Source organism: Oxyura jamaicensis, chromosome 4, assembly GCF_011077185.1.
Source record: "Oxyura jamaicensis isolate SHBP4307 breed ruddy duck chromosome 4, BPBGC_Ojam_1.0, whole genome shotgun sequence".
Classification (NCBI taxonomy): domain Eukaryota; kingdom Metazoa; phylum Chordata; class Aves; order Anseriformes; family Anatidae; genus Oxyura; species Oxyura jamaicensis.
In genome coordinates, this window is record NC_048896.1 from 627379 (window position 1) to 651751 (window position 24373).

The 24373-nt window shown below is 50.6% G+C and overlaps 1 protein-coding gene across 3 annotated transcripts in view; it reads right to left on the reverse strand.

Annotated features, from left to right (window-relative positions):
* Positions 1 to 24373, reverse strand: part of OPHN1 (oligophrenin 1) — a 63330-nt gene that overhangs the window by 11179 nt on the left and 27778 nt on the right. For all 3 annotated transcript variants that reach the window (XM_035324436.1, XM_035324437.1, XM_035324438.1), the window contains 14 exons: positions 18384 to 18485; positions 17380 to 17490; positions 16561 to 16665; positions 15374 to 15503; positions 13509 to 13609; positions 11887 to 11978; positions 11677 to 11755; positions 10309 to 10342; positions 8701 to 8763; positions 7890 to 7964; positions 5225 to 5309; positions 4828 to 4886; positions 2924 to 3029; positions 1003 to 1162 (listed from right to left, as the gene is read on the reverse strand). In XM_035324436.1, coding sequence (XP_035180327.1) covers positions 1003 to 1162; positions 2924 to 3029; positions 4828 to 4886; positions 5225 to 5309; positions 7890 to 7964; positions 8701 to 8763; positions 10309 to 10342; positions 11677 to 11755; positions 11887 to 11978; positions 13509 to 13609; positions 15374 to 15503; positions 16561 to 16665; positions 17380 to 17490; positions 18384 to 18485 — 1302 coding nt within the window. The remainder of the gene's footprint in view (positions 1 to 1002; positions 1163 to 2923; positions 3030 to 4827; positions 4887 to 5224; positions 5310 to 7889; positions 7965 to 8700; positions 8764 to 10308; positions 10343 to 11676; positions 11756 to 11886; positions 11979 to 13508; positions 13610 to 15373; positions 15504 to 16560; positions 16666 to 17379; positions 17491 to 18383; positions 18486 to 24373) is intronic.

The following is a 24373-nucleotide window of genomic DNA, read 5'->3' on the forward strand; positions in this document are numbered from 1 at the left end:
CTCTCACGCCACCCATCTGGTCTCCATTTGGTAGCTCTGACTCCACATCCACTTTTACAAAACCCTGCTCTTTCAGCTCTGGCCTCCTCTTCCTTTCCCCAGAAGGGACGTCCCGTCTCACGCACGCTGCCCTGGCTGCGGGGAGCGGTCCCCGTCCTCCTTCACAGCACCTCCCTCTTTAGCCGATGTCTTCAAACTTCCCCCAAGACGTACGAGATTCTTTGAACCCTCTAAGTGTGATGAACAGCTGAAGGATCAAACTCACTCTTAAGAACCTGGTGCTCTTACCAAGAAAGCAATCTGGTCCCTGGTGTCCTGATCTGAATGCAAACACTGATCAAGTTTTTGCATATTATCATAAAACTCGGTCACCCTCTGGTCACTCTGGAAAGCCTCAGCAGTTATATCAGATATCACAAGGAGAAAGCGCCACCAAAGAAGACAGTGGAATATTCTGCATTCCATCAGGGGGCAAAATCAGCATTCCCCTCCCCAGCCTTCCCTAAGTCACCCCCACACCTACATCTGAACAGGGCGCATGCACAGCTGAATCATTTTCATCAGCCTTTCGATATTTGTTTGCTTTGGTATTTCTCCTGTTCTAAAAGTCAGTGTCATGTCTTGGATCGTGCCTGCTGAAAACAGTTATGCTCTAGTTTGGCTCCCTACTTCAGCAGAGGAAAGAAAAGTCCTCTAATCTCCAGATATTGAACAGTTGTTTGGTTTTTGTTTTTTCCAATAAAGATTTATCTTATTTAAAAAGAAAACAGCAAAAAAAAAACAAGACTCAGGGTTTCCTTTGCAATGACAAGAACATATCTGTTACACTTCTTGTTTGGTTCTGAAGCATTTCAGAAGAGTATATTTTAAAAGAAAAATCCCAACCCAGACCACAAAAAAAGGAGCCAAAGCTCCAAACCGTTGCCACAGCAACAACTTGCACGAACGCGACAGAGCAGCTCGGAGCTCTGTGGAGGCGCTCCCCGGGGCTGCCGCCTGTACCTTCCCGAAGTGCTCGATGAGGATCTCAACTACTATGTTCTGGAACTTGATGTTCATCATCGCCGCCACGGTGTCCTCCTGTGCTCGCATGAGGGTAGGTCCAAATATCACCCCCATGTTAGATGGGGACATCAGATTCTCCCGGCTGTGCTCACAGACACTGTGGGCAGGAGGGAAAGAAGCAATCATTTTTTTTTTTTTCTTATTTTTTTTAAAGCCAATCTTATTCTAAGAAATGTAAAAGGTGCATCAAGAATCTGCCACTGAATTTTCTGCATTTTGTTTAACCAGAATTTGTTTCCCATCCCTACTGGACAGAAAACAAGTCTCTATGGCATGCACCTTCTTTGGCTCAGGCAACTGTCTGGGAGAGCAACATGCTGGCAGCATTTTTGTTTGATCTCTTTCAGCTCTGCAAACGAAAATCACTGTGCAACACATACACAAGATGAATCATTTAATTTGAAATACCCTATTTATCCAATAGGGCAGTAGGGTGATGGTTGGACCAAATATCTTTAAGGTCTTTTCCAACCTTAATGATTCTATGACATCTCTGGAGGATTACAATAAATCTCCACAGCATCTTTTTTTCTGAGAGAATCAGTTTCCAAAGAGCAGAACTCTCTCTATTCAGCAGCTTCCAAGTTTTGGAGCAACATACAAGCCTGTGGAGCAGCACAAATTATTGACTGAACACTAACCACCTAGGTGGACACTACACGTTCTCATCCTACGCGTTTCGCATCCTACACATTCCACATCCTCCTCTGAGGACCAAAGGAGAGAGACTCTTATGCTGAAATTTAATGAATTCTGACTCTGCACTGTAGCTCTGCTCTTAGAGAGGTTTCTGACAGCATAAAGGGGGCAGGGAACATAACTTCAGTGTAAACACTTTAAGGAATAAACATAATGACGACAAAACCAGCGTTAGCTTCATCAGCCTGTAAGCCAGACACTCTCGATTCTGCCACTTCAGCAGAGAGGTTTCTAAAAAACGCATAAATGTGTGCATGGAAGGCTGGCAGCAGATCCTAGCTGGATCACACAGACTTCCTCACCCCGAGAGAGAGGGCACGGCACCCAGGGCCAAGCACTTGGCTTTGCGTGAAAGGGTGTGCAAATGGCAGCGCGGCCCTACCTCAGTCCAGTTTTAAAAGAGTCTTCTCCGAAGATCCAAAGCAAGCCTTTTCCTTCAAAAGCCGCTGCTTCTGTTAGCCCTGGTCCTTCCTGACCCCTACACAGGCTGCTTGCTCGCTTTTAAGCTTCAGCATGGCTAACTACACCCGCTCCCCCATGGGGTGGGGAGGGCAGAGTCTCCACACCGAGCTGTCACGTTTGGTGTGATGGGAAGGCAGGAAAACTCCCTTTTACCCAATGCAATGCAGGTGCCATCACCATCAAGTTACTTCTCCAGTTACTCACTGGCAGAAGCAGGTGGAAGAGGCGCTGCCCAGCACCCCCAGGCATCCACTGCCATCCACTGTCTGTACACTCACGGCTTCGTGCTGCTCTAAGGGCTCAGCCCACTGAGCTGGAGATAAAACCAAAGTGTGCTTCACGTTCAGCCCAGGGGCACAGGTCTTACAGCTGCTCCTGAACCCCAGACCTAATGTTCTTGTTAATTGGACTGAGAGGCGACAAGTTTATGGCTCTGCTCTCTCAGATGGTATTTTCATTTTGGAATTACTCCCTGCTTCGTGCTTGTCAGAAAGGGGGTGAAAGCGGCAAGTAGAAAGAGAAGCATCACTTGATGCAGGGGGTAGCACGGATCAACCATACCATTTGTGCAGTCAGAATGTAAATTCCTAGGGGGACAGTGGTGGATATGATTTTACAAGCCTGCCACAAAAAAACGCCTGTTCTCTTGATTCCATTATTCCTTTTACTTTGGCTTTAAAGAAAAACATCTGCTTACTTGACTAGATGTCGTATGAGGAGCTCTAACATCTCTCTGTTCTTGTCAGGTAGTTTATAGACCAGAGCGTGAATGGCTCCCAGCCTGTAGTCCAGGTTCTCAGATTCTGGGGAGAAGGAACAAACAAAGAAAAGTTTGTGCCTTTTAAAGTAAATGCATAAAAGAAAGGTAAAGCCAAACAAAATCTGTGGGAGCTGTTCCGTAGGCTGGCTGGCCGGCCAAACCCAGTGATGGGAAGCAGAAGGAAAATGAGATTACATAGCAACAGGGCAATCATTGTGGGAAACAAAATGAAGTGGAAAGGGGAGAAAAGAAACTTGAAAGGGAGCTCGTGGCCAGACTCTCTAAGCACAGGGCTGGGGACACCGGCTGGGTACGGCCGGCTCCTGCCCTTCGCACGCTCGCCGCGCACACCGGCACACCTGGGGAACTGCACAGCCCGGCCGCCGGGTATCCTACCAGCCCGGAGAGCTGCAGCGCCGAGTGGCACAGCAAAATGCACTGCCGGGAAAAAAAATGGAGTCCCTGACCCAAGGAGGTCACTTTCAGAAGCATAAATAATCAAGAAACAATAAAATACTCAATGCGAGAAGAACAGTGTGGGATTTTGGTGGCTGGGAAGCTTAATGGTGCAAGTTTCTGAAGGAGTGTAAGGAAGGGATTATGGTTTTGCAAATACCCAGCCATCATTGGTTTAATCACTGCTAGAACTAATAAATCTTGGGTTTGAGCACAACCAGAGGGTGGTGGAAAATTCTCTTTGCAAGAAAGAACAAGTGTTATTAATTCTCCAAGGGTCCAAACCAAGGAGAGGCGGGGATCTTTCCTTGCCTCCTATTGACTTCAAGGAGACATGGGGGTACGAAGGATGCCTTCATCCCAAATGCTTCCACGTGTGCCGTGAATTTCCAAATGCCAGCACTCTCATGCTGAGGCAGATGACTAACTCCCTGCACCCCCTGCTCTACACCTCAGCGTGCTGGCTCTCAGCAGCCTGAGGACGCAGCCAGTTCAGAACTATTATGGCTCATTTGAAATGGCCATTACGGCAGCACAGCTGAGGACTGGCTGGTTTAGCACAGGCCATGCCACGTTGCTTTGCCCATGTTACTTGGCTAATCTCTGTTACTATTGGCTGTGACTCAGCCCCAAGAGGTGCAGGGGAGAAATGCATTTCATGTGCTGTAGATTCTTTGGACTCAACATCCCGGGACAAATTTAATGACCTAAAAGGACCACCTAACTCTGCTTGGCAACAGCATATCACATTCCTTCACAAGCTTTAAAATAAATACACCGATACTTTTGAGAAACAGTTCTTCTGGGACACTTGTGATGATTTGTGTTCAGGTTAGCTGAGAACCCCTGGCTCCCAGACCCTCGGGAAGCATGCAGCCCTGATACAGGGAAGCATACTGCAATAGCAAATAGAAGAAGGGAAGAAATACCTTCATCATCTTGCCTTAAAATTAAGCACCCAGAAGAGAGGGTCACTTCTGTTTCTACAGCAGCAAGTGGCCACATAACTCTGGTACAGTCTAGCAAAGCTTTTTCAAGTGATTTTAACGTGCAGTTGCTCTGAGTATGGTAAGTACTCTTCCAGTCCTGTGGTATAACTGACTGTTACGGTGTGGTTTTGCCCCCAGGGCCCTCTGCCACCCCTTGTGCAGCTCCTCCTCCCCACAGGGCTCACAAGGCTCCGCGGCCCCAAGGAGCACCACAAGCCCCGGGACCAGCTGGGATGCAGGGAGGGCTGCGTGGCAGGGGACATTCAGCTGCAGGGCAGTCCCAAAACATGCTCCGTGCCCAGCAGAGGGATCAGCACCTGGCGAAAGGAATCCCCTTCCACCCGCTGCTGAGGGGTCAGGGCTAGGGGACACCGCCAGGGCAGCAGCAGGACTTACTGGCAGCCAGGACCAACTCTTTGTGGAGCTTGTACGTCATGACAGGTTCAGACAGGTTCCTGCAATGACCAGAGAGAAAACTGAGTTCTGCAAGGACAACACGACCTGCTCACAACTGATCTCAAAGCAAAAAGGTGGGCAAATCTGCTCACCTCCAGCCCACCAGTTCCCCATAGCATCTCCCCCTAGATGGCACTGCAGGCCGTGGCATTTCCACAACAGGCATATTTTTCATGAGAAGGAAAGAAAAAAGATCCATTCCCCTTCCCAAAGCCTTCGCTGCTTCGTCCCCCTTTCCAGCAGGCAGGTGTTACCCCCTGGCCGTGCTCTCAGCTTTCCGCCCGACCAAGCCCAAGCTCCTTTGCCCACCCTGAGCATGGGGGACCTGCAACGCTACCTGAGATAAAACTTCAGCGAGCTGGTAATCGTCTTGATGTCCCAGTCGCTGCTTTGGAGATCTACATCCCCTGGACATTTTGGATCTGGAGGAACAAAACGGCTTTAAAATGAGGCTCATTCTGAGGTTGTTAATAAAAGCACACCCTCAGGGAGGGTACCTATTCAGACAGACAAGGCTAGAGCAGCACATGAAGAACGCTGGTGATTCTCACAAGGGGGAAAAGCAGAACAACAGTACTGGCATCAGTATTTCGGAAAGGCTGTTACTCAGGATGAAGAGAGTGGTGCTGGGGCAAAGGAAGAAGCAGAAGGTAGCATTTTAACAGTTACCAAGGTTGCATTCTCTAGTTTGTTTTTCTCCCAGCGCAGTCAAAACTGGCAGAAACCATACATTCTAGCAGATCCAAGATAAGGCTTCTCATACCCCAAATAATCCAACCTTCCAGCTCCGTCCCCTCCCTCCCAGCAACTCCCCTGACGGCCGTTCTGGAAGCATCCCCTCTTGCTGCAGAGAGAGGAGGGGCATGGAGAAGGAAGCAAAGCTGGCTGGAATCGTGCTTCGCTCCTGCCTGCCCTCCCTGGCCAACCCATCGTCTCCGCAGTGCGATGAAGCGAAGGACACGGATGGAAGAGGGGGGTCAGCTGGACTGAGGCAACAAACTGCACAATTTATTTAAAAAAAGAAAGAGGACTGGGCACAGAAATCTACCTCCTTACTCAAGTTCAGGACGAAACTGTTCTGCGGCAGTTTTTTCTGCTCAGTGTTGTTGGACTTGGTGTTGTGAGCTTGTACGCAGTAGGGTAGCAAGTGGTCAACCAGAGTGATGAATATTAAATAAAACGAAAAGGCACTCCCAGCAGGGGTTCAGAAGGGAAAAACATGGAGCAGCTCGCAGGGAGGGTGAGAATCAAGAAGCAATAAAAACTTAGGCTAAGTAATTAGTCATCAGGCAAGCGTAACTGAATAGCTGAAGTGGCTCCGTGGGAATCGGGTACAGCTCCATGTCAGCACAAACCAGCCCATTTAATAAACAGCAACAATAGTAAGAGCAGTAACAGCCTTTGAATACTACAGTAACATCAGATGTCCGCACAGGGAGCTGGAGGAAGCTGGCCCATGCCCGAGGCATGCAGATAGCAACGTAAATGTACTTTTTGCTTTACCCTCCTCCAGCAGCCGGCCACAAGGGCTTGGCCGTGGGTGCATGAGGCCCTGGGGCCCGTGTGGCGGTGTGGCCACCTGCCCTCACCCACACGAGTGCAGGGACAGGAGTGATGGCTTCGGCCGGGTCCCCGTCTGGGAACGATGCTGCTGAGCCCTGTGCTGTTTCCCACCTCTTGCACAAGGACTACCCCATAACTAATGCGCTCATACGAAACGCAGGACTCGGTGCACGGAAAGGCTTGCCACAGCAGCACGTACACCGACTCGTCCGTGCGAAGAACAAGTCCCTCCCTGCAGCAGGTAGGCCTGCAGACATCCCGGAGGCATGGCAGGTACCTGCACCCGGCCTGCCGGAGCACAGCGTGCCTCAATGGTGGCGGTGAGGTGCGGGCGGACACGGTCCAGCCAAGGCCATCTCCTCCCGCACCTGGGAGCAAGCATCCCCCCGTGAAGTGGGTGGCTCAGGCAAAACAGCCCGCAGGAGGTGCCCGAACACAGGCTGAGCTCGGGGGCAGGCCGTCCCCGTGGGACACGCACCTGAGGCTCTGCCAGCTGGTGCCGGGGTCAGGCAGGCGTTGTGGATGCTGTGAGGAGATGGAAGCACTGGTTCTGTCACACTTCTGCCACCTCCAGTCCTCAGAAAGCCTGCACAACCGTCTGTCTGCTTAGGATGTTGCAAAAGCTCTCACTGGCTTAATCTGACCTTTATGAAGAATGATTTCAGTTCTGAGCAAAAACCCTAACCCGGGCAAATGGCCTCGCTGCTGAGGTACGGTACACGTCCCCACCACCATGGGGTGAGGGAAAGGGACCCCAAGTTTCCCCTCCTGGGCTGCTGCAGGGTTGGCACTGCTGGGACCTATGCAGACAAGCAGCTCCTGAGGCACGGCGCTGGCCGGGCATGTCCAGCAGCAGTGCTGTCTGAACACCAAGGTCCTCAGGACCACACTGCTAATTAACGCAGGTTAACCTTCCACTCTGTTCTCATCCCCACTGCCTAAATAAGGACTGGGGCATTGGCTTTGATAAAGAAAAGGGAGCCAGGACAGCCAGGGGGACCCCAAATGTTGCTGCTGCCTGGCTGTGGGGTGACACTGGCAAGCCTGCGCCACGTGGAGGCGCGGAGCAGGGGAGGCGAGGGCTCATCCCTGCTGGCCCTTGTCCCGCTCCTGGGGCCGCAGCGGAGCACGCCCCGGCACGTGATGCCAAAATGCCTGAGTATTTTTAGCACGGGGTGGGAGAAGGCTTGTCCCCACAGCTCTGGGGTCACTGCCTGCCTTCATCTCCCCACTGCTCCCGTAGCCTGAAATACAAGTTGAACCAGCAGCAGACGCGGTGGAAAGGGAGAGAGGACAGGGTGGGTTGCAGAAAAAAGGCTCAGAAAAGCAGGGAAGGGTGTGCCTCAGATTCACCTCGTTTTGAAAGCTGATCCTCTTCACCCTTACTCAAACAATATAAAAATATAACAATCTAACCGCACGGAATAATTAATTCTTACCAAAAAAGGCATTCAGCAACTTCTGCACCTGAATATTGCTGCCAACCGTTCGGTAGACGCCCTCTGTAGAGATCCCTAAGCACAACAGACCAGAGCGTTAGGCAGAGCCGTCCTGCTGCAGGGCTGTCCAAAAGCACCATCTGGCGGAGCGACGGCCTGCTGGGGAGCTGCACGGCTGCCCCGGCGCTCCCCGCATCCCACAGGGCACCCCTGCGCTGCCCAGCCCCGTGGGGACGGTCCCCCCGCTCTGCTCCTCTCCCAGCCCGTGGGACTGGGACGGGGCTGGCTGCGTCCCCGAGGGGATTGGACACGCCAGCACCGCCACCTTCCCGTGGCAGCACCGAGATTCAGATGTTTGGGAGCAATTCGTCCTGCTCGGACAGGCTGGAGGGTTGGTGAGAGACCACACTGGGAGGTGTAGACCCCTGCCCCGCGTCTGCCCTGACTTCTGCCTAATGGGCCTGAGCAATTCCTTGCTCCAGCTAAACCCTGCCTCTAACTCCAGCACAGAGAGCGCTTCCACAGCTGTTTGCCTGCAGCCTGCTGGTCAGCTTTCTGAGCCAAAGATGAGGAACTGGGGAATGAAAACACCACAAGGGTGAAAATTCAGTCCTACCTGGAACTTGGCATGACAATATTCCTAACAGCGCCTTATTTCTGCTCTTTTGACACAGGTTCTTTAGTCAATTAAGCAGGACTGCCTTTTAACTAACACCGCTACGCTGAGGAAAATGGAACACAATCTGGGGCGACGGGAACGAGGACACGCCAGGAGGGCAGCCACCCCCAGACGCCACCGCGGGCACCTTACCTTTCGTTTCTACTGCATTGATGCACTTCCGCACAAACTTGAAGCCGACCTCGTTCAACTCCACTGTTTCAAACAAGGGAAGCAGTGTTAGCTGCCGCAGCACCAAAACACCTGCGGAAAACTGCTGGGAAGGGGCCATGCGCAGCCACGCACAGCGCTCCGGCACCGCAGAGCCCGGGCACGCAGCCGGCCCCACGCGAGCCTCTGGCTGTTTGCTTCATCTGCATCACGTACGTGCCTCTACGAAAACACAGGCGTTCCTACATCTTGGTGAGGAATTATTAGTTTCATGTGCTCTCGAGTTTTTGTTGAATTTATTTTGAGCTGCAGCGTCTCCCCCTGCCCCCTTCCTGTCTTTAACAGAAGAAGTGTGAATCAGAGTCCTGCCACATGTGAATTTGTGTCTGATAGCGACTTGATTAATCATTTCCAGAGCACTGCGAAGTCTGCAGTTGCATCTCTTCCACATCAAAGGATCATGTAATTTCTACTTATCTACGTGATTAAATTAAAAAGCAACAAAATAAATAAATAAAACCCCCACAGCTCTACCTGCTGCCTGAGAAAAGAGCACACAGGTTTTTGTTCCAGCTGATTAATCACAGACATTGTTTATGCCTATCTTACAGGCAGCATGAAGGAGGCAAAGTTACAATTTTTTTTATAGATGTATTTCAACTTTACTACTTCTGCTAATTTTTCCAGGACATCTGGAAGGATTGTCCAAGCTGTACTGTGAAACACCTTTCTGTTCAGCGCAAACATTTATACCAAACCTCTCCCAGATGACTGTGCTAAATACGGACTGCTGCAGACACGAAGCGGGAGAGAGCTCTCTGTTTTCTTTAATTCACAGGCGAGGCTAAGAGACAGACTTAGATGTATTTGTGTAATCCAGCTGACCGGGAAAAGCCTTCTAGAATATGGAATTTCAGTTGAAAACTCCGCATTCAAATTTTTATAGTCCAAAAATCCATACCACTTTAGCTGGGTTTCAAACTAAATTTTGGCTGAAAATATTGACTTTGGGTTAGCATCTGGAAATGAAAGTAAAACATTCCTTACATTTAGACTTAAATATAATTATTTTTTTTCTTCCATGTTAATACACAGTGAGATTTATTTAAAATCTCCTGTAGAAAACCCAATACTTGGTGCAAGTTTGCTCGCATGCTTTAAAGAAAACGTTTCCCTGGAAGAAACGGACACATTTGTACCACATCTGCACCCAGCCACACCGCCTGTGTGGTGGGAGCTCCAGGAACCGATCCCAAGCTGCCTCTGCCTGCTGGAACGTTTGTTATGTGAAACACCCTCAACACTCTCACTGACCTTCTCTATTATTTTGGGGTGTAGAGATGCAAACTGGACTCTGCGTCCCCCTGGCTCTCGCCATATAAAATCTGCACATTGCAATCAGTAACTTCTATCACTCTTATCTGGCCTTGGTACCAGACACCCTGATGGAACGGAAAGAAGTTACACTGCTGTCCTGGACATTACACAGCCAGTCTGCAAAATCAAAGACGAGTGTGTCTGCAGTGAAATGCACTGCCCGGCCTCAGGCCAGCCTCACATATCCGAGGAACAGAAACAGAAATGACTCACTTTCTTCCTGCTTCGTGATGGGACTGTGGTAGATCTGAAAAAAGGGGAGGGGGGTGGAGGAAGAAACAAAAAACATAATGCAACGTGACTTGGTACTTTTCAAAGGAAAATGCAGCACCCCATAAATCGTCCAAAGTCAATCACAAAGAGCAAGACAACGTCCCAAAGAAAGTAATTTTATAGTTAAGCAAGCTACCATTATCTATACAATAAACAAGCTGGCTGACTTCCTAAATTTCACTGGAGCAACTGTTTCTAGGAAAGGGGTCTCCCAAAAACTGAATAAGAACTTTCATTTGTCCTTTAGGTACCCTGTAAAAATGACAGCTGGACAGTCTGGCACTTTTTTTTTTATTATTTTTTTCCCTTTCTTTTTCTTCTTTATAAAAAAAAAATACTTGAAATGTCAAGACATTCCTTCTTCATCCCATACGAAGTGCCCTTTATTATTATTATTTTTTTTAATCAAGAATAAACAGTAGGTGCCATTCTTGATGGAAAATCAAGAATCTTTTATACGTAGTAACACATCACGGAAACTGAGCGAGCACCTGCCATCGCGTAAGTGAATGGCAGTCTGCTGTGAGCACACTGACCCTCCCCATCATTCCAAAGTGTTTTCTCTTTATACGACCAGGGGAAAAAAAGTGTTGTTGAAGGTGCCCATGTTCCATCTCTCTGCTCCCCTGTCTCCTCAGTGCAGTAACAGCCCTGAGCCACTCCATCCAGCAGCAGGTCAGCGAGTGCAGCCACTGCCAACCCTCTCACCGGGAGCGCTTAGGGGAAGGCTGCTCTCAAAAGGCGAGGGGAAACCAGGAAATGAGTTTTCCCACACTGCCCATCACGCTGTCTGTTTACAGGAAATTCTGTAAAATGTAGGAATCTGTGCTTTGCTCGCGTTAAGGGAAGGAAATAACAGCCACAGGAACACTGGCGAGCACTTGTGCAGGGTGGCTGCTCACACCGGGCTTTACAAACACTGCTCAGTGCAGGTACAAACAAAAAAATGCTGCCATGCAGACCTGAGGGGGAGTTTTAACTGAAATATCGATTCTTTCAAACTCTATAAGGCCACGAATTTTAGGAATTCTGGCAGTTGCAGATAAGTAGAAAAATGTACCAAAGCTTAAAGGGGGGAAAACCAGCACCCCCACTGCAAGCTGTGGAGAACAGATAGCATGAAATCCAATTACAGACGTGGAGTGGCTGAACCGATGCCCTCAGTTATGCGAAAGCAACAGCAGCCAAGCGATACCTGTAAAAACGAGCTTTCCATAGGTTGCTTTACGGATCTGCCTCAAGACCCACCAGCAGAGGACACTGCCTGACAGCAAATACACAGCTACGTAATGCTCCTCGACTACTTACTGGCTCTTTCCCATCCATGGCTTCCATCCACAGCCTTCGATTAGCTTCCGAGAGCGCTTGCAGCGTGATGGTCCCAGACCTATGCAGAGTTTGCCCGGGGGCAGGCAGGAAAATGAAGCAAAGGCATTTTTTAATAAACATAGAGATCGATTTCATCCATTTTCACAGGGCTTATGTTTCTGGAGGCCATTTTAATACTGAGCATCTCACCTCTCATTAGTTTCAATGTCGAAACAAAACCTTTTGTCTATGGAGTCAGTCTTTCTCCTTACACAGGACTTCAGTGTCAGATCTAAGGTGCTCTAGAAAAGAAAATTAAAGCCAAGATTAGAGGAAAGAAACGTGGGAGAGGATTTAAGGTTTCTCAGCCCCCTCAGTCTGCAGCCCATCGAGACACACGGCAGGGCCGCAGGCTCCCAGCAGGCGCCCCGCGCATCAGATGGCTCCGGGGACACGAGCACAGATGGTCCTTCCCACCACTCGACAAAGCTGCAGCTAAGACCGCGATCACAGCCTTTGTAAACCAGGCTGCCCCTCTGCACTAACAACATGTTCTAGATTTCACGGGATTTTCCTGCAGACAAGTGCTAAATATCTCAGTAACAAGCAATATGCTTCCGCAGGGCATAAACCTTCCTTAAAACAAGCCTCATGAGGGACTCACTTGTTCTCTGAGAGCAGGACCGTGCTTGTCTATTGTCTGACAGGGTTGGATCCTAATTTTTATTGGGATTAAGGAGGGCTATCAATTATCCACAGCATTCATGGCCCAAACAGCTTTACACAAAATACCTCATAAAAAAAAGAATGCTCACTGACCAAGCCTAGCGTGGACATGCTCTGATCAAAGGGCTGGGCCTTGGCCCTGTGCTTTAACGGCCCTTTTATTTACAGCAGAGGCAAACAGTAGGCAGTTTGTGACGTGTTCCTAAGACCTCCACGACCTTGCAGGGACTCTGAAGAGACACCCGGGGAACTTCACAAAGAACCAGACCTTTGTGGTGGACCAAGCCTGGGACGCGTTGTGCACCGCCACGGCCACGCTGCCGGAGCCCACGGGAGCTTTGGGCAAAGCGGATCGCGCAGCCCCAGGGCACCAAGCAGCACGGCGGCCTGCCCCAGGACCGTGTTGGGTTTATGCACGGTGCTGGTGACCTCCTGGCTGAGCTGTGCGTTTGCTGTTTTTCGTTTGTTTGTTTGTTTCAGAGCACTCTTTGTCATTGGGGCATTCGAAGTTGTGTGGCCAGCTGCGCCCTGAAGGTGCAAATTACCAGACTGCAAGAGTTTGGGAAGGTGCTGATCTAAATTTTTACGAGCCCCTACCTGCATTAAAAGGCTTTAATAAACATGTTTACGACACAGATGATGATCTCTTCAGTCAATAGTTTGGACATTTCTTTGCCCTCTGCCAAGGGCTTCCAAAAAACACATTTTGTTTTACTGCTGCACTGTGCAGAAGGCTGCCAAAGAACACAGACCATGAGATCAGAAACTGGAGCGCAGCACGCCTGACTCGCGGGTCCCCAGGGGATGCTGTTCCATGGCAGAGAGGTGGGCGGGTGGACTCAGCTGGACTCCGTTTGCTATGCTCTGAGCCATGGTCTCATCCAAGTCTGCATCCTGCCCCTTCCCTAGCACACGGAGGACCCGCAGGGACGCCCAGACAGACGTTGGTAAAAAACAAAGTATTTTGTATCCGGCCCCCCAGTCACCCTTCCTACAACGGGGGGCTGCTCTACTCTGGACGTGGTTTCAGAAAGCGACAGAATAGATCAACCGAAGGAAAACTTGGCGACCAAGTCTGCAGATATCCCTCCAGGAAACTAACTCACTTGCTTAGCTCCAGGCTTCTGGTCCATGGGGGTCATCCTTAAGGTCTTTGCCTCCTTTTCGTACTGGCAGTAATACTTCACCCAGGAGATGCCCAGCGCCCCTGCAGAAACACACGGGAAGCAGGAGTCAGCAGCAGCACACGAGTTTGACCATCAGCCTGCTAGCACCTCCCGCAGGTTTGTGCTTCCCTGGGGAAGGGACAGCACGTCCCGTGCGGGGTCCCAGCCCCAGGAGGGGCAGGAGCGAGTGGGAGCACCCCCAGGGGCACATGGGGACGCCTCCATCCCCATCAGCTCCATGCTGGGGGGAGCAGGACGGAGAAGGAGCGCGGGGCGGCTGCTGCCTCCAGTGCTCTCCGGAAAGCTGCTGGTGAAAGGACGTTTGTGGGGCTCTGGTTGCAAGCCAGACTGGTGTGGCCAAGTCCAGCCAAGACCTACACTAGCAGGATCCTACGTGTCTCAAATGCTTGCTTCACATGGAGACCTCTATTTTTGCCTGTCAACAAAAAGCTGGCAGTAAAGACAACGGCACCTTTAAAGCACTTTAAAGTTCCTATTTCCTTCACATGAGGATTTGCTGCCACTTTTCTTTGTTGTCTTACCTGAACCCCATTATATAAATTCTTGAATTGATACATTTTCTGCAATTTCACTTTTAACTTGAAGTTTTTCTTTTCATACTCCACTTGCAAGGGAAAAATAAATAAAGGCAGCAAATACTCATTGGCATGCAGGAATGTGCAAAATTTGTTTGTGGTCTAAAATGACTATGTATGTGTTCTCTTGAACACAGGATAAACACACGTATAAATACATCTGTATATATAACCCCAAAAAATAACTGCTTACAAAATAAGTTATCTGTAGGCTCCGAGGCCACAGCTCTGTATGCAGGCTTTTGTCCCTCGAGTGCTTGTGCTTGCACGACCAACAAATATTTGTAAGAGACTGAATTTGACTGAGTTCAGCACGGAATCGCAACTTTTGCTGCCAGCAGGTGAGCCTTCAGCACTGGTTAACACTTCAGCTCTGCTCACAGGCACTCAGAGACGTTGCCTGTCTGAGCAACAATGTGAAAGGCACGCAGTACAGAAGATGGCATCTTTCTAATGCACAAACCGATTTAGTTGGACAAGCTCAAATACCAGCGTTCTCCCAGTCCCTCCTCTTTGCCTGGAGCTGGGAGGGAGGACATCTGGAGAGAAGGTGGGACTGAACGCCCACAGCTGTCTGTGAAACCAGCACCAGGAGTGCTGACTTGCTGCACGGGCATGCATTTCACCTGAAGTGAGCTGGTACAGGAAAACAAATAGGAAAAATTCAGCATCCAGCACATCATCCCGAAGGGAACTCCCAGCATGGGAAGAAGCGAGAAGTGCAGTACAAATACCAGTCCTATAACCACTCAGGAACTGCACATGCTGATGTGGGCTAAAAATGACCCTCTTATCAGGAGAAGGAAGCTGGGCAGAACATTCATTCTCATAGAAGGCAGCCAAGGTGCAATCTGCCAGAGCTCCAGTCTCTCCAGCTAGAATGAAGTAATACATCTCATCTAATTCACGCACAGGACAATTAGCTCCTTGCTTACATGGCTGGCGTAACCTGGAGAAAGCTTTGTGCTACCACTGAGAAAGCTGCCAGCTGCACTGCCATTAACGCTGCCACAAGGTCCTGAGCCACCGCTGGGCACTGGGAGATACTGGGCTGGTGGCACCTGTGTGACAGCCACAGCCATCCCGTGGCCAGTGCTGCCCAAACACAACGGGCTGGGAGCTGAGCACAGCCCCGGCAGCAGGGCTCCAAGCCACGCCGCCCAGGCTGACGCACTCTGTAACAGGTTCAGTGCAAATAAAAAGCATTACATTTCTCCTGAGTGTACAGATAGCCCTCGATGGTCGGCTGCCCAGGTAGCTTGCAGGTTAGGGGGGCTTCCTTCATCCTTTTCTTGAGGTCCTCCAGCTCCTCCCGTGTGCTGGAAAAGTGATTCCTTGTCTGTTGGGGGAAAATAAAAAGAGGTACATCTGAACAAGAGCAGAGAGCAAGCCTCAGGTGTTAATGATCAACATGTCAGCCTCAGACTTTAGGTGCCCTGGCAGAAATGCATCGGTCTCCAGTGCACAAAATGTGAAAACCACTCCACAAATTCAAATAAAAACTCAAACCAAAAAGCTAAGAAAGTGAAAGCCATACGAACACCGGGCTTTTAAAGATGGTTGAAGAGACAAGGTTTAACACATCGAACATGGAAATGGTGATGAAGAGTCACGACTGGGAGGACACTTTAGTTCTTACAATAAAAGAACCTTAGCACTTTTTAAGGCTAGGTGGAAGAGAAGGAAGCACCTGAACTCCTCTTTGCACTATTACTTAGGTAACAGGTGCGTTCTCCTACAAAGCTGGGCCGTTTTTCCTCAAAAGATCATGCTACCCTGCTTGGCGTGAAATTGTGTTTAAAGAGTCGTGTCAGTGCAGGGTACAAACTCAAGGCGTTTTTACAAACACCCCTCACACCAATTAACGAGCCAGCAGTAAACTTGGCTTGGCATAGATTTATGGCTGTTGTTGCACTGGAATGAGAGCCAGCCATAAAGACTGAGGATAAAACGACCAGGATGCAGTGAGGATACCTTGTGAGTATGCCCTGTGAGTATATTCAGTCAGAGGAGGAGCTTACCAAAGCATTTACTAAGCTGACACCACAAACATGAAGGTTGCAGGCATTTTTAGAAGTCATGTACAACTTCAACCTCGTGAAACTGGAAGAAATTCTCGGGTTTACGCACAAGGTTAAATGACACAATTTTAATAGCTCCTTCTGGACAGAATCCGTGATTTCTGAAAAACACTGCAACAGCACCCGCAGACTCTTGTGTGCAGGAGAGAAGGAAAGGTGTGTGAACTAAGGAGGAAATAACTTTCTCTGCACCTCCCACAATGCAAACACGGACAGTCTATTTTGCATGGAAAAGCCTTTCTACTAGAGGAGTTTAAATACAAAGGAGAATAGAAGTCACATGTGAAAAAATATTTCAGCTGGGCAGGAACGTACATTCTGCAGGCTGAGCTGAAGCTGCTGTTTGTAAGGGAGGAAATCCTGCGTGAGCTCAACTGTCAGGTTGTTGTAAGTGAAGAGGCTGTGGAGAAAAGCCAGCACCTGCAAAGGAGAGAAAGGACACAGATTAAACTCCTTCTAAGTTTCTAATCAAGGAAAGATAAGCAGGAAGCAGGGTTTCAGAAATTATATATACATTCTTCCTACAGTTTTGGAATGCTGCGAGTCTTAAGGTGACTTACTGACCACAGCGTCTCTAATGCCCAGGCCTGCCTCCCACAGATACACCGTCTTGGTAAAACACAACCCGAAATGCAAGAGCTGCTGCAGAACCAGAAGCAGGCCTGCAGACAGCTTGTCCACGAGACCCGTGCGATCCCACGGGCAGCCGTGTCCGTGGCAGGGCAGAGCCCCCACGCGGGCAGGGTCCCTGCACACAGCCATGAGCTGGTACCGCCGCAGCCTGTGCTGTGACAGGTAAGCAGAGCAGACTTCTCTGGGGACAGCTAGTGCTCATCACAGGCAAGGTGTCCACGGCAATTCGTAGCGGGACCTCTAGCTTCCTGCAGTGTCTGGCTTGCTCCTCAGGATCGACTTACAGAGATGAGAAACCAGTCTGTGGCTTTGTGCTGCTCCAGCAAACAGCACTAAAGGTGCAGAGCAGCAGCAAGCCAAGTGTGCAGGTTAACTCCTGCTCCACCACCGGAATCCCCAGCACTGAATCCAGCCTGGTAGCTCATCCCTTCCTGCAACTGCCAGCAGGTCAGTATATCCGAGCATCAAACGGTAAGGGCTGAAAGAAAAGGAAGCTCCTACCGGTTCAACAATGCTGAATTTCTTGCTTTCTTGTACTTCCTGGATCTGGTACACATACTCAAGGGATGACTCAAAGAAATTGTGCCTCTCTTTGTCAACTTGAAGGTCAGCCTGAAGGAAAAAAGGGTTAGGTGAGAAAAAGAAAAAGAAAACAGTAACATCCAGCTTGATAGCATTTGACTCGCATTTGTCTCTCAGCCCAGAAACAGTCCTGTCCTCACTTACGGAAAAGCCTGCTAAATGTGTCCAGCCCAGGTTTTGCTCACTTTGCGCGGAACCAGAAGACTCAACCACTGGACATTGTTCTCAGGTCCACCCTTTTCTAGCTCCCTGCCCTTTACAGATCCAGAACCTCACAGCACTCTGCAGGGACGAAGCCCTCCTTAAGTGTATTTGTTATTCTAACATCCATCCTCCCTCCTGACTCCCGCTGTGAACTGAAACCAGCAATTCCAGAGCTGCATCACAAGGCAGGACAACGTGGCATGCTGCACTACCACACCTTACACAAATTTTGCCTTGCAGAGGTGTTTGGAACTTGATCTGGCAGATCTGATTTGATCTGACTGCTCTGGCGTGGGCCGGACCGGCTGGGGCTTTCCTTTCTTGCTGCAAATACGTGGCAGCAACAGCAGCTCGAATGGGCACCATCCCTCCTCTGCCTGCTGCCACTGCCACCACGGCCCGGCTGCCGCAGCTGCCCCTGCCAACACCAGGAGCTAGACAAGAAACTGGCACAAATAAAAGCTAGTTCGTTTTAACCAGGTGAGTTCACTGCCCTGTGCTCTGAGGGTGGCAATGCAGAAAGCCACTGCTGCGGCTCAGCACTGATCTGAAGTACCACGTCCACAGCCCTGCTCTCACCCATCTGAATAAGCTCTAGGTGGATTTATGCTTATGTTCAACTGGTTACTAAAAGAGATTATTTCCCCCCATATTTTAAAATCTAGAGCAGGTGGTGGTGTTGCTTCTGGACTCGACTCTGAGGAAAACTCCATGCACACCTCCTGTAACTGGGACTCCTTCTTCTTAGAAGACAAGTGCAAGTGGCGATCCAGCATGGAATAAAACTTCTCACCATCCTTCTCAAACTTCTTCTTCCTTTCCTGTAGATGCAAGAGTTGAAGCAGAACCGGTTACTGGCGTCTTTCAGATAAGAACATGCAACAATGCCAAAATCTGTTCTGCAATGCAGTATTCCCATGGAAAAATTCTGGGGGGCCCATTAGAACAGGAGGCCACTTTTCCTTCGCTCTGCTTTCACCAGGTAGTTCCTTACTGGATTTAGTTATGCCTCGAGAGTGGGCTCTGGCAATACCTCGTGGTACAGGCCCTCTAAATATTTTCTCCTGTCAGCACTGTAGCAGAAGCCCCACAGAAGAGGTACCATTCCCCTGCTCGATCTCTTCAATGTCCAGTAAACCTGAGATTCACTAACGCATCAAAACCCTATCGCCATTCCCTAAATGATGTTCACATAGCTCAGCATTAACTGGGTAAGTACTTTAGTGCCAAAAACATGACCCGGATAAGAAAAGATTTATTAGGAGTCTGGCAATTTTCTGTTTTTTAAGTTTTTATCACGTTTCCAAAATGTTTGAGAATGAAAGCAGAAGACTAGAGGGTGATACGTGGGAGGGAAGTCATCATCTCCTCAATAGCAGTGGCAGGAACAGAGAACAGAAACCTGCAGTCAAAGCTTACACAACTTGTCCTGTGTAGTGCCCAGCTTGCACACAGCCCAGCAGAGTGGTTCATCAAACGATAACCAATGGTAAGACGTCGCATCTTGGAGGTCTCCTACAGATGGTCTGGTTCTTATTGACCTCATTTACATCTCAAACATACCAAACTCAGGCAAACATGAAGTGTGGGCTGATTTGTTAAGAAAGACTCCGTGAAGGAATCCCTGTAACAGAACGGTTTGCTTACACTGACAGACCTGAAGGGGTTAATGTCTAGGGCAAGAACAAGAAGAGAAATTTGAGAATGAAACCCAGAGAAAAGCTGAGCTGAGGATGTGCCTGTTGGCTTCTGCCTTGCAGCGACTGTGAAACCACAGCGCACTGCAGCCACCAAGAATCAGCCATCAGCAGGAGCCAAGTTAACAAACACTCACGTGAGATGGTGAGCTATCTGTGACTGCTGAGGGGGTGACATTCCCAAAATAAAGGAATTCCAGCCAGCCAGCAGCCCGGTGCCAGGTCCAAGCAGAGGAGAACTAGTGTCTACGGGGTATGCACGGAATGCCCAACCCCTCTGGGCAGTTTTTGAAAGCTCAAGAAAGTGGAAAGCAGAGTTAGGACACCCCAGCCTACTGTGCAATTAATGATATCTTCCAGCAATTAATTCCCCAAAGCCCTGAAACGCTGTTTCCTTCAGCAAACACACACCAATACCACCAAGAAACAGACCAGACGGAGCCTGGCAAACTATTAAATATTAGGTACTTTGCTCACGAATTCAATAATGACTACAAAGTTTGAGGCTGTGGTTCTTAATTAAAGTTCTTTTTCTTTTTTTCAGTCAGTTCTCCTTCATGAAGTTTTGTTTCCCTGTTCCACTGGCATGGATTTTTCAGCCTAGCAGGATGTCATACGCCACGGGACGCGTGGGGGCTCCCGGCCTGGTGCTTTGGCTCATGGCTAGCTCATGGCTAGCCCACGCTCACAGTGGCGACTGTTGAATTCCCTCTGGAAGAAGCAGCGTTACTTCCACGTGGGCACAGACTTGAGGGTTGTTCACTGGAGCGTATGAAGCTTGTACATCGTGGTGGGCAGCACACAGTTCCCGATGCTATCCACCGTGGGTAGCATCTGTCAGAAAGGGGCAAAGGCACCCAAATCTAACAGCTAGGTCAGGTCCCCGCCAGGCAATGGCTCTCCGGCTTTGCTGGAAGCGCGCCTTGCCTCTAGCACTCAGGCTCGTGCTGGTGGACACCAGGTCCTTCGGAGCACCGTCGACAAAGGTCGGACGAGGTTACTGCTGCCGCCTTCCTGAGGAGAGGACTTCTCACCCCACAAGCTGTGTTTCTCTAACCCTGTGCACTGCTATTGCCAAGGACAAACACTACAAAATACAACAAAATACTACAAAATACTACAAAATACTACAAAATACTACAAAATGCAGTAACGCTTGCAGAGGCAACAACTCAAATATCCCTGCTTATTTTTAACTGCCCAGAGTACAGCAGGCATCTCGCAGTGACAAGACCCCTGAAGAGGATTGCGGGTATCTTCTGGTACCACCCTGTGCGTTTCAGGATACTGCAGCTCCATGTTAGCAAATCTAGGCCTCCGAATAAAGAGGTCCAGCCATGAAATCCAGAGAAGAGAGTCCTCCAAGGGTGAAACCTAACACAAGAAGTGCTGCAGTGAAGAGCTGATGCCAGGAAGAACTGTCAAAACAAAGTAACGCCCTCGTGACTAACACCGGCGATGAGTAAATCCAAATCCAGAGGCAGAGGAACAAAAGCGCTCGTGAAGTAGAAGTTACCCTTTCTGTAAAGTCACGCTTCTGAACGGCCTGCCAGTACGTGGCACGTTTAATGAAAACAGGAACCTCGGCTTATTTCGATTTTTGTATGCAGTCCCAACCCCCACGGTGTTTGTAGCACGTGCCACAGAAGCGCATCGAAGCAAAGCTGCCCCAGGAGCCCACCATGGGCAGAGCAGAGTTACAGGTCTGCAGCCTGCACCCCCCGCTGCCAGCACCCTGCACGTAGGGCAGGCGGCGATGCCAGGAGCGGGTTTACAACACCATGCCCGAGCAGCCACCCCGTGCATGTGGCCTGCCAAGGAGGGCTGGGGAGCAATGGAAGAGCTTTCCTGCAGCAGCGGCTCCGTCAGGAGGAGCCTCCTCCTCCGGCAGTGCCCACAGCAGGCGGGGAGCCCCGAGCTCATCCCGGGGCAGAGGGAGCAGGAGCCGCACGGGGCCGGGCTCACCCGCATGGAGAGCAGAGCAGTGCGCAACGGGCTTTGGGGCATGCGAATGGAGGCCTGCCAGTCAGTTTGCACTCCTGCTAATTAACATGTAACTGAAAAGCAGAAGGATGTACTACAGATCCCTCCTGATTTGCAAGCCAAGGTTTCTAAGAGCTTGTTGGCTGCTGAACAGAGCACGCCAAAAAAAAAAAAAAAAGGAACACAACAGAAAAAAACAACACCCAGGCTGGAGCACAATCTGGAACTACGAGCATAAATCAGTTCGCCATGAATATTCAGCAAAGGGCAGCATTGCCTTCCTGCTACGATTTGCTGGTGTTCAAGTCCAAGCAGCCACCCACCTTCTATTTGTTCTCCCAGATACCGAGGCGATCTCAGCCCAGCACAGCCAGCACACAACCAGCAGAGGAAGGTGCTCCGTGACAGCTTCGCTCTCCGAGCTGCAGCAGATGCTGGTGCAGCCCGAAGCGAGCAGCCGGAGCCGCTGCACCCAGCTGTCAGCTCCAGAGTGCTGAATGTGCGCCGGGCCCTGCCCTGCGTGGAAGAGGCCTGTGCCCCGTGCAGGGGGCTCGGTTCCAGCCTGAGCGAGAGATGGGAGACGGTGAGAGGGACAAACGGACCTGCCAAAACTCGCCTTTACCCAATTACTTGCTAATTGGGATCCTCGGAGGTTCCCCTCCTAGAAGAGGCACGGTGGGCAGCAGGCAAGGAGCCCAGCTCACACGGCTATTGGTCTTAAACCAAACCCAACGCACCCAAAGGAGCCACGCTGCCTGCCTGGAGCCCAGACCCCCGAAGGCGGCTGCAGGGACTCGGAGGGTGAAGGAGCGCAGCAGAAGGACGCGCGGGCTGCCGCTGGTGCTGGGCTCCCCCTTGCCCTGCAGAGCAAACCGAGACGCGGCTCTGAGCACAGCCCGCGAAACTCTGACTGACGAAGGCCTGCAAGCACTAAGTGCATCTGCTTTGGCTGCATCTCCTGCCCCGGTATGCTCCTCTTCTCTGATGGCAATAACCCCGCGGAAATCACAGCAGAGCTACTGGCTCCCCACACGGACACCCGGCAGCGAACACGGATGGCGATGTGCTCGTGAGCGCTAGATGAAGAAGAAGACAGCGAGTAATTTCAAACTGCAGATCGGTCTGGGGAAACCACGAGCCGTTGCTTGGCATCGCAGAGGAACTGAAGGCGCGGGACAGGCTGCGTGCCCGGCTTCCGCTGAAAGCACTCAGCTGGTAGAGGGCAGAGGAAAGAAACAAAAAAGAGAAGTGTGTTCATATTGCAAAAAGTACTTCTTGCCTGAGTTTTCAACTAGTTTTTGTGATGCCTCAGCAGTTAATATAAATATACATATATACGATTTCTACGTAAAATGCTGTTGAGGACCATAGGAAGAACACTTCTATACAAACGCCCCCGGTGTAACCTGGCCTTTTTGCCTTACCCACACCAGTCTTTCAGAGGCTCTTTAGATCTCACCTCCACTGATATGAAAGCAGATAGAAGCTGCTATCCTACCTTCATTTTAAAATTATCAATAAAATACTAATAACAGAATTAAGACGTTCCTGAAAGCACTTGGTATCTCGTGTCCCCGCACGAGGACGCCTGCGGCGCTGCCCCGGGCTCCGCTGCAGTCCTGGAGCTCGGGCAGCGGGCGATGCTCAGCCCTCCTGGGCTGCTGTGGCGCTGCCTCTGCTGCAACGCACGCGCAGGGCTGAAGCACAGGGCTGCAGGTCGAGGAGAACACGCGCCAAGTAACATCGTGCTCACTTTGGTGGCTTCAGGCCACAACCAAATACCTTCCTGCTTCACCTTCCCATTTGCAGCAAGCGCATCTCTCGATACAGCACACCTCTAGATAAGAGCTCCACCACCCCAGCTACCATGGCCACACATCGAACTCTTCTCATTTTCGAGCATCACTGCTTTGCCCGGCACACCTGTGGCTCAAAGAGCTCCTGCTGAAGAGAAATGGCCTGTGGCAGGATACAAAATCCACCAAGCTCCTAACTCGGGCTGAGCACGGAGTCTAGCATCCACGAATATGACCTGACGTGAAATGAAAAACACAAGCTGTCCCATGCTCCCTCTCCTTCAGCTGGAGCCTGCACCCCTCTGATACCATTCATGTCTTTTCATTCATCCTCCAATTGTTGGTTCATTTTGAGCAGAACAAGGTTCCAGGGCCCGGGCTGAGAACCGTGTCAGCTCAGGGCATCCTGGATGCTCCGTTTTTGTGATGTTTCTGTGCACAAACATTTACCACCAAGTCACAGAAGGAGCCACAGTCCCACGGCCTGCGGCCAGCAGAGGACGGCTGGGGAAGGAGGTCCTAGGGCGAGCCCGGAGAGCCGCCCCGCGTGGAGCTGAGCACAGCATCTGGCAGCAGAGACGCCGTTCAGCCCCGGAAAATGGGTTAATGCAGGCTCAGATGTCTTAGACCGTCTGGCTTCTCTCCACCCAGAGCCATCACAAAGACCCAATTCAAACACTCTTCCTATCTGGCTTCGGCATCTTGCACAGAGAACAGAAAACATCTCACAGAAGGCGACTCTGCCAAAATATGGGAAACGAACCAGAGGGCACAAGCTCCCCCGCCACATCTGCGGTGTGCACGGCGGCCTGCCCGGCCTCCTCGCGCTGCCTGACTCAGGAGGAGCTCGGGGCCCAGCAGCAGCAGAGGCGCAGCACCGACGGGGACGGAGCCGTGGACTGCTCCTCACCTGGCAGCCCTGCTTCACGCCTCCTGCTGCCTGGAGGCACGCCGCGAGCGGCGAAGGGCCACGGCTCCAACGGCGCCGGGACGAGCGCTGGCACTGGCACACCACCCCAGGCACCACGGGGAGGTGGCACAGCTCTCAGAGGACCGTGCGCCCCGAGGGCTGCCTCCAGAAGAAACAGCCCAAGAGGCATTTTAACACTCATCCTAACATTCGCAGGCTGTTGCCCTCTTGATTTAAGTGTTCCATAAACTAAAAGGGGAAGAAAAGCTTGACCTTGTCGCTGCGAATCCTTCCCCGTGACCCTTCTCCCAACGCTCGCTGGC